This window comes from Microtus oregoni, unplaced genomic scaffold, assembly GCF_018167655.1.
Source record: "Microtus oregoni isolate MIOR12 unplaced genomic scaffold, Mior012 000025F_ref0000491, whole genome shotgun sequence".
NCBI lineage: Eukaryota > Metazoa > Chordata > Mammalia > Rodentia > Cricetidae > Microtus > Microtus oregoni.
In genome coordinates this window covers 24552478-24562182 of record NW_024543084.1, presented here as the reverse complement: position 1 = coordinate 24562182, position 9705 = coordinate 24552478, and the positions used below count along the sequence as shown (strand labels likewise).

Genomic DNA, 9705 nt, shown 5'->3' with positions numbered 1-9705 from the left:
AAATATGAGCGGTCTCTAATTAACCTTTGGATTCTGGAAAATAATTGAAATGTAGGTGTTGAAGGCTGAATGGTAGGCACCATTTCGAGGACCTGAAGGGCCCTAACAACATATTGGCTATCAGAGAACAAATTAAATTCCTGGTGGCAGATCAATTGGAATACGGTGAATGCTACATACAATTCTACCATCTGGGCAGATCTATATGGGGTATCAATAGAGTAGGCCTTATCATTAATAACATATGAGGCTTTCCCATTTTTTGAACCATCTATAAAAACAAGCAAGGCATTTGGGATGGGCCGCAGGCATGTGTTCTTTAAAAATGTAAAAGATGTGATATTAAGAAATTGGATAAGCTTGTTCCCTGGCATGTGAGTGTCAAGCTTTCCGTGGAATCCAGCAAGTAACACAGGCCATTCATCGTGCCTCTGCTGTAGCCAGGCAATTTGTTGTCCCGAATATGGGGTGACAATAATGTCAGGGTCGCTGCCAAAATAGCGAACTGCAGTCTTAATTCCTGAAAACAGGATTTGGTTTACCAAAAAGGGATAGGGGGGCAAAACTTTGGATGAGGTAGCAGGTGCGTGAACCCATAAAAGTGGTTGCTCCTCTTGCCACAGAAGTCCGGAAGGCATATAGTCAATGTTAAATACCAACAAATAGAGAATTTTTGCAGGATCAAATTATCCTATGCCTTGCTGAGATATAGCTTCCTCTACTTTTACGAGTGAAGCTTCTGCCTCTAGTGTGAGACTCCTGGGAGAGCTGGGATCGGGGTCCCCTTGTAATATGTTAAACAATGGTTTTAAATCTCCTGTTGTGAGTCGGAGATAAGGGCGTAGCCAATTAATATCGCCTAAGAGTTTTTGAAAATCATTTAAACAACTTAATTTGGTTCTTTTAATATGAATCTTTTGTGTATGAATCAAGGTTGGGTCCAATTGAAATCCCAGAAATAAAAAGGGATAACAAGTTTGAATTTTCTCTGGAGGTATAATAAAACCTCTATCTTGTAAGGCTAAAACTAAATCCTGAGCTATTTGATTTACTACCTCAATCTTATCAGCAGCTATCAATACATCATCTGTATAATGAAGAATATAAGCAGTGGGATATAGCAATCTTATGGGGTTCACAGATTGAGCTACAAAACGCTGACACAGGGTGGGCGAGTTAGCCATTCCCTGGGGCAGGACTCGCCATTGAAATCGCGGATTTGGGCCAGCATGATTGATAATTGGAATAGAGAACGCAAATCGTTTACAATCAGCGGGATGCAAAGGGATAGAAAAAAAGCAGTTTTTGATATCAATAACAATTTTATGAAATCCTTTGGGAATAGCAACCGGTGATGGCAGGCCTGGTTGTAAAGCCCCCACGGGCATCATGGTCTTATTAACCTCCCTTAAGTCCTGTAACAGTCTCCAGGCCCCATTTTTCTTTCTAATAACAAAAATGGGGGTGTTCCAAGGGAATGTGGAGGGCTCAAGATGTCCCTGCTCTAGTTGTTCCTGCACTAACTGCAGGGCAGCCTGAACCTTTTCCTGAGGCATAGACCACTGATCAATCCAGACTGGGTCATTAGTTCTCCAAGATATCCTATCAGCCTGGAGTGCAGGAGGATCAGTAGTCTTTATGAAAAAAGGTCCGCACCTAAGCCTAAGCGCTCTGGGCGTTGTTTAGCAGCGATAGGGCCTGTAGGCCCCTGTTCTTCCTTCCCTAATCCTTTACCAGGGAGGAGTCCCATATTAAGCATCTGTTTAGTGACAACTTCATTAGGGCTAAGCATAATAACTCCCATTTGTTTTAAGATGTCCCTTCCCCAGAGGTTAACCGGAAGGCCTGGGACTATAAAAGGCTGAATGGTGCCTGAATTGCCCTCTTTATCCTTCCAGGTTAACAACTTGGAGCTTTGCAGAGTACTCTGGGTTTGTCCTATACCTTGTAAGTGGGTGGCGGTGGAATCCACAGGCCAGGCCTTAGGCCAATATCTAGATGATAGAACAGTGGCATCCGCACCCGTATCCAAAAGGCCTTGAAATTGTTTATTATCTAACCATAATGTCATCATAGGTCGAGTATCAGAAAGCTGTTGCATCCAATATATGTCAGAAGAGCCGGGGCTCGAGGCACCACGCTCGTTTCCTTGGCAGGGGAATTGTCCTATCATAGGCAATGGCAGGGCTTGTGCTATGCGATGTCCAGCTCTCAGAGTTGGGGGGCCCTCGGTAGCAGTGGCAAGTAATTTAATTTCTCCTTTATAATCAGCATCAACTACAGAGGGGATAACAGAAAGCCCCTTTAGAGAGCATGAAGCTCGCCCTATAATGAGATAAAACATGCCAGGAGGAGGGGGGCCATATAGACCCGTCTCTATAATTGTGGTCCCATCCTCGGGGGTTATAATCCGGGTGGAGGAGGGACACAAGTCCAATCCTGCACTCCCTGGGGTGGCCCGGAAAAGGGGTTTTGACGTTGGGTCATCTCCCTTATATTGGGTATCGGGGTTTGAGCTGGCTGGTACAAAGCTGGTGAGTAAGGGCCCCCAATCGGGGCCCCTTTCCCGCTTCCCTGAACCGCAGTAGCGGAGGCAGGGATTAGGGGGTTGCCCAATACATCAGCCTTGGATTTGCACTCACTTGCCCAATGTACACCCCGCTTGCATCGGGGGCAGAGTCCCGGGGGACCACCCCTTCTATTCCCAGGACCGTTTTGATTATTCCCAACCATTTGTCGAGAGGGGCATTCCCTTGCAAAATGTCCCAATTGACCACAGATGAAACATGACTTCCATTGGGGGCGAGAGTGTCCCCCTTGTCCCTGAAATACTGCACCAATGGCCAGGCTGATTGACTTTGATAGCTGATGGCCAAAAGTATCTACCTCATTACACACTTTAATCATACCAGAAACATCAATGTCCCTCATTTTTCCCCTTAATGCAGCTTTGCATGCAGGATTTGCGTTTTCGAAGGCTAGTTGTTTGACCAAAGTCCCTTCCATTTCCTCAGGCCCCAAGATCCTTTCTGCTGTTTCATGGAGCTGACCCATGAACTGGGCATATGGCTCCTGAGGCCCCTGAATGATCTTAGTGAGCGGGGTAGTAGTGCCGCTAGTGGAGGGAACTGCCCTCCAGGCTGCCAGGGCTGCCTGCGCCGTCTGCGAAAGTATTCCCGGTGACAATTCCCTTTGTTTCTCCTCATCTGCAAATTTACCCTGGCCAGCAATTTTATCAGCTGTCCAGGAGGCAGTCTGACTTAGTGGGTTTTTTCTATTGTTATTAGCAAAGGCCTCAGCCCTATCCAAAAACTCAATCTTCCAGGTCAGATATTGTCCTCTAGTTAGCACCGACTGAACCACCCTGCCCCATTCTATGGGCAACATAAATCCGTCCCCTGATAATCCCTCCAATATGGAAAGAGTAAAAGGTGCATGTATTCCATAGTTTTTAACAGCTGAGTGAAGGTCTTTAATATGTTTAATTTTTAATTTTTTATATATGGACTGAGAGGTGTCGCCTTCATTTTGTTTGATATCCTCCTCAGTATCAGAGGTCTCCTGCACTTCATCACAATTCTCCTGGTCTTCTGCGGTATCAGGGTGGAGTTCAGCAGCGTTCGCCTGTCTAGCTCGTGACCGCGTCATAACTGGATAGACCATTTTACGATTAGGTCTAGAGTTAGCCCGTTTGTCTAAATTCATGCCTTTTCCCATAGTGAATTGTAAGTCCCGAATCTGAGAGGAAAGATCTGGGAGTTCATGTTGTAATGTAAGCACTTGCTTGAGACCTCCTATTTGCGCCTTAAGGGCAGCAAATTAAATAATTCCTGAACCAATTGAGTGGGTAAAGGCAGGCTAGGGGGGGGGGTGGTCAGAGCATAGGGCTGCGGCTGCGGAGTCCTTTTTGGCTGACTAAGGAAGACGCGGGGAACCCTCTCTCCTCTGCCATGCTTTCCTTCTTTATATCTAGCCGCTTCTAACTCATCTTCGGACTCTGAATCCAAGAGCTCCCCTGGACTCTGAATCCAGCGATCCAAGTCCTGCTGGTTAGGTTTGGTTTCATTTTTTAAAGTAACCAGCGATGGATAAATGCCGTTAGGCGATTTTTGACTCTTATCTCCAGCCGGCACGGTTTCCTCTTGGGGGCCTGCCGTGGGATTAATAGGCCCTGAGGAGGGGTCCTCAGGGATACTAATAATAACTGAAGGGCACCGGGAAGGACACCCCTTCTCTTTACGAGATGGCGGGCGGGATGCCTCTAAGAATTCAGTAACTATTGTCAGGAGATGGGAACCATCCCCTCCACATTCTGGGCTATTTATGATGTCTCTGATTAGGGACCAGTAAGTAAGAACAACTTCCGGCACAGAATCACCTGCTTTAATCAGTTTACTAAGATTTTTACCCACCTTATCCCAAACATTAGGGTGTATTTCTGGGCCGGTTAAAGTTAACCAGGGGCATATCTCATCTATAAAACAGAAAAATGCAACTAAATCTCTTTTTTTTTTGACTCTTACTCCTCTTTCCCTGAGGGATTGCTTAAATTCCTGTATGAATTTCTCTTCCTTTGAAAGTGACTGTCCCATATCTTTTTGGATGATGGTGAACCTGCGCCTACCTTGTCCTGCAGATCTGTCCGAGTTCTACAGCTGCAGAACCTTCTGTTTTCTTCTTGTTGCCCCAGGACCGCTCGTTGTTGTCCGATAGTTGGCCGTGCTCCGAGTCCCTGTTCGGGCGCCACTGTTGATTGCCTTGGCGGGTTACTTAGTCTAGGGTTAGTAACCCACCTAGCAGTTCAGTTATTCCAGGGTCACGGAGAGGCACTACCTGGAAGATATGAGCTAGGAAAGAGGAAGGAGGCTAAGCGGGGGTTCTTGTCAAAGCCTCAGTTTATTAGAGACGGGGTACAACTTTTATAGGGTAAAGAGTTGGGGGATGGGCACAGGGGCCTGGGCTCTTGCCGCTTGGTTCACGTTGGTCACATGGTCCGAGTTGGTCACGTAGGCAGGAGGTTATCTTTGGTCAGGTCACTGTAGGCCAAGAAGTCACGAGTTGACACACCTAGATCTTTAGATAGTTTGGAATGTGGGATGGGTTCTGCTAACAGATAGCTCTCCATAAACAGCCAATTTGGGTGTGGGGTAGGCTCTGTCAATAGAACGATTCCTAACACAATTATGGGTGTGGGGTTCTCTGCAGACTCCCCAGGGTGATGGTTCCTGTAATGATTTTAGGAGGAAATTGGCTCCTAACACAACAATGGCTGTGAACAGAAAGCATCCAGTAGTTGTTCAGTCTACAAGACTAGATATCTCAGATGGTTTTTCACAGGTGTCGGAGTCTTGAAGAAGTGAGTTCCAATGCTGGTAAAAGAAGTAGACAGAGAGCAAAAGTTCCCTTCTTTTATGTCCTGTCAGACTTCCAGAAGTGGTGGCCCAGATTACAGGTGTGTCTTCCCACTGCAATATCCAGATCAAACGCCTCTGCCATCTCTAAGGTTCAGCTGAGAAGCAGATCTTCCAGGCCGGTGTGGTGGCGCAAGCCTTTTATCCCAGCACTCCCAAGGCAGAGGCAGGAGGATCTCTGATCTATTGAGCAAGCGAGTTCCAGGACAACCTGGACTACGCAGAGAAATCTCGCCTTGAAGGACAAAACAAAACAAACAAACAAACAAAAAGAAAGAAAGAAAAGAAAGAAGAAAAAGAAGTGGGTCTTCCCACTTAGAATTATGCAGCAATCCCTCACAGGTGTCCCCTTCATTTGGGTTTTAATCAATTCTGATGCAGTCAAGTTGACAACCATGAGCAAACACGGCAGCCTTGGTCAGTTCTTTGAATTTATTTTGTTTTTAATTTGTTTGTATGTCTATGTGGTGAGCATTGAACCCGGGTGGGAAGGATGGAAGGAAAGAAAAAGGACACATGGAGAGGCAGGGGAGAGCAACGGGCAGGGGAGGGGGGATGGGGGAGGGCGGGAGGGCAGGGGAGGGGCGCAGGTAGGCTGGAGCCCCGGAGCCTGGATGGGTGCAGAGTCACTTGGGAATCCCAGACGGAGAATCACCTCTGTCAGTCACGCGCTGAGCCCCACGTGGCCCCAGCATTTACTGAGCAGCACCTGCACACTGACCGGAGGGTTCAGTCCGTGTCCGTGACCCTCCTGCTTTGGGGGTCCTCGCGCCACCTCTGACTTTGAGAGTCCTGGGGAGCGTGGGAGCTGCAGGGGCAGAGACTCCAGGCTCTTCTTTTGTCCTCACAAGGGGAGGCGGGGGTGGGGGGTGGGGTAGGGAAGGCGACGACTCAGCGCCCCGGGGCCACATACTCCTGGTTGTATGCTGGGACCCTTCCCAGGGACTCCAGGTTGCAGTAGACCGGCTGAGGGTCCAGGTCGGCACCCTTGTAATTCATGTAGAAGTCGGTGTCCTCGGAAGGGCTCCTGAGGGGGCAGATGGGCTTTAGAGACGGATGCAGCACAATTTGCGCGTTCTCTCTCTGTCTCTCTGTCTCTGTCTCTGTCTCTCTCTGTCTCTCTCTCTGTCTCTGTCTCTGTCTCTCTCTCTCTCTCTCTCTCTCTCTCTCTCTCTCTCACACACACACACACACACACACACACACACACTCAGGCTTAGAGCTCTTAAGTAAGTCAAAGGATGAGAAGGAACCCGTGGTCCTCGTTTCTTCTGTTGTCGTTGGTTACTAACTTATCTGACATTACAGGAAACCCGCTGTGGCTGGGGTGATTTGGATAAAATCATCCCTCTTGGGCAGAGATTTGAACCCTCAGCCCCCAGTGGGTGGGCAAATCACTCCCAAGCTGTGGAAAGCCTCTATTTCTGCACCATCAAAACACAAGGTGGAAAAGACACGCTGGATTTGATTTTTATATCTGCCTGTGTAGTGTGTGCTAGCCTCCTAGAACTGGTCTGTGTGGTGCAGGTCATGGCGCCCGTGTGTGTCTGGGTGATGGCTCCATCTGGGCTCAGTCCCACAGACTTCATTTTCTGACAGTATTTCCTTACTATCAATTGCCTGTGGGGGCAGAAGAGGCTGTGAAACTCTGGGAACCCCATGTGTGAGAGAGGAGCCGACCCTGGGTACTTGGAGGCTCAACAGGCCCAGGGGGGGGCCGTCTTCACCCCGCTGGGGTGGTGATAGAGTGACTAGCTTAGGTCAATGACCTCCCCATCCTCCTCAACATTTGCATACCCTCGTTCTCAGCAACTGGGTTACCCAAATCCCCAGCCTCAGCTTCCAGCAGGGCCTCTCTCTTCCTTCCCTGTTCCTGGCCGGTCTGATGATCCACAAACTTCCCCCACTTTTTTTTTCTCTCTTTCTCTCTTCCTCTCTCTCTCTCTCTCTCTTTCTTTCTTTCTTTCTCCACCTCTCTCTCTCTTTCTCTGTTTTGCTTGTTGAGATAGTGTCTCATGTGGTCTAGGCTGCTGGCCTCAAACTCGGATCCTCCTGCCTCCACCCTCACAGTGCTGGGAACACAGGAACACCACCAGCACCTTTGCTCCTTCATTCAGCCTTAACGGCTGAGTATCCCAGGTAGGTACGCATAGGGAGATGCAGAAGATGTCCCCGTGACACAGGGACACAGACAGCACTCAGTCACAAGTCTGGGCTGTTTACAGCCCATTTTCCCCTTTCTCCTCCAGAGCTATGAACTGGGTTTGCAGGTTACAGGGAGGAGCCCTGCAGGAACCTCACTCTGAGCCCTGGGGGTGAGGGAGGCCCACGGTCCTCACATAAACAGAGATGTGAAGCTACAGCCTGCAGAGGCCCACTTGAAATTCTCAGGCTGACTTCAAACTCGTGGTAATCCTCCTGCCTCTGACTCCTTAGGACTGCGATGACAGGTACACACCTCCATGCTAAGCTGAAGCCTAGGAATTGCTTACGGTGGATGGTATCTGGGGTCACTCACCTGGGTGCGGACTCCGAGCCATCCTCAGACAGTTGGCCTATGAAGACATTCTCATAGTCCAGTGAGGACCCGCCTGGTGGCGTGTCCGGGGTCTTGGGGTCCGGTCGCTGGCTGCTGTACCTTGGTAGGAAGCCTGTCACAGGTTTACAGGTATCGTGCGAACTCTGGGCTTCGCTGAGACCCTGGCCACTGGCTCTTCGGTGTTGTCGAAGTCTCCAGGCCAACACAGATCCACTGACAGCCAGAGATAAGAAGACAGTCCCTGCTACAAGGGCACCGATGGTCTCCGGGGCCAAGCTGGGGGGACAGCTGACCTGGAGGAAGGTGGAGAGGTTCCCTGGTGCTCCCGTGTCCGGGTGTAAACACAGCAGCTCTTCCGAGCAGTTGCTCTGGCGAATGCAGTGCCAGGAGACCAGTCCGCAGCTACAGTCCACCCTGAGCTCCAGCTCACAGCGCAGGGCCAGCAACGGCTCCACACTGACCAGCCGGTTGTGGGTGACAATCAAGGTTTGTAGCTTCTCCAGCTTGGCAAAGAAGACCCTGGGGAGAGCCTGCAGCCCATTCCTAGAGAGGTCCAGAACCTGCAAGTGACTGGCCTGCAGGGCCTGGGTCCTCGGCAGGGAGAGGCCAAGGCCACTGAAATTGAGGCAGGTGTCATTGAATGTCTGGGTCCAGTCCACATTGCTTGAGAACACCATGCAGGTGAGATCTTGACTTCCCGACTGGAGCAGCATGGTCAGCAGCAGCAGGACACAGGACCTCAGCAACCTGGCTCCGGTGGCCCCCATTCTAGCAACCTGTGTGTGGGGGGACACAAGTGTCAGGTGGCGACCTTACCCTGTGATCTCTTGCCCTCTCTCTACCGGGATTAAATGTTGTGGGTTTTAAAAAAAATTTAATAGTTCAGGCTAGAGGTGGTGGTGCACGCCTTTAATCCCAGCACTAGGGAGGCAGAGGCAGGTGGATCTCTGTGAGTTTGTGGTCAGCCTGGTCTACATAGTGAGGCCCTGTCTCAAACCCAAATAAAGCACTCAGACTCTTCTGATGTGGAAGCACACCGCCCTTGGTTGGCCACTGTCCCTTCACCTCCCTGGTCCCCAAGCCTCCATCTTCTTATCTGTGAAATGGGTGCATGTGGCACCTGCTGGCCAACTAGACCACTCTCCCACACACCTGCCCAACTTCAAGATTATCTGCGGCACTCTTGTTGGCCAAGACGTGGCCATATGCAGATGAGTGGTTGTCCTGGAAACCGCCCCCGCGGGTCTTGGCAACCTCTTTCCTGCAGACCCGGCTACTCAGTACTGTAAACCCTGAGTGCAGAGGCGGATACAACGCTTCTGAGAGCCCTGTGGCCTGGTCTCACCTCCTGCTGTTAACCTTCCGGCCCTTGTGGTGTCGCAAGCCTCGGGGTGCCTAGGGTCTGGGTTGGGGTTCACCGCAGCCCAGCCACCAACCTGGCGTTCTCCACCTCTGCGCCCAGCATCTGGAAGACAGGAATCAAAGTGTCGGAGTGGAGGGGCGGCGCGGAGACCCGCCCTCTGCAAGTCTCAAGCTCGCTCACCGAGGAAGAGGGGCCGCCCTTTCCCACTTCTCTCTTGCTGGAAGTCGGTGACCTCACCCTGCGCTCCTCAGCCCGCAGCTTCCCCCACCCGCTTCCAGACTTCTGCTGGGCTCTGCAAATATTCAGTCAACGAACAATCAGTACAAATGCCGCGGCCCTGGGCTGGGGGAAAGGACGGAGTTGGACAGTGACCTTCCCCAAACGCAATGGAG

General features: G+C 50.3%; 1 protein-coding gene across 1 annotated transcript; it reads right to left on the bottom strand.

Moving 5' to 3' along the window:
* Positions 1 to 6013: 6013 nt before the first annotated feature.
* Positions 6014 to 9391, bottom strand: Lrrc25 (leucine rich repeat containing 25). Its single transcript, XM_041675281.1, has 3 exons — positions 9296 to 9391; positions 7930 to 8726; positions 6014 to 6438 (listed from the first exon to the last, which is right to left on the bottom strand). The coding sequence occupies exons 2-3, from the start codon at positions 8715 to 8717 to the stop codon at positions 6303 to 6305; spliced, it is 924 nt and encodes a 307-aa protein (XP_041531215.1). The 5' UTR covers positions 8718 to 8726; positions 9296 to 9391; the 3' UTR covers positions 6014 to 6302.
* Positions 9392 to 9705: the final 314 nt, after the last annotated feature.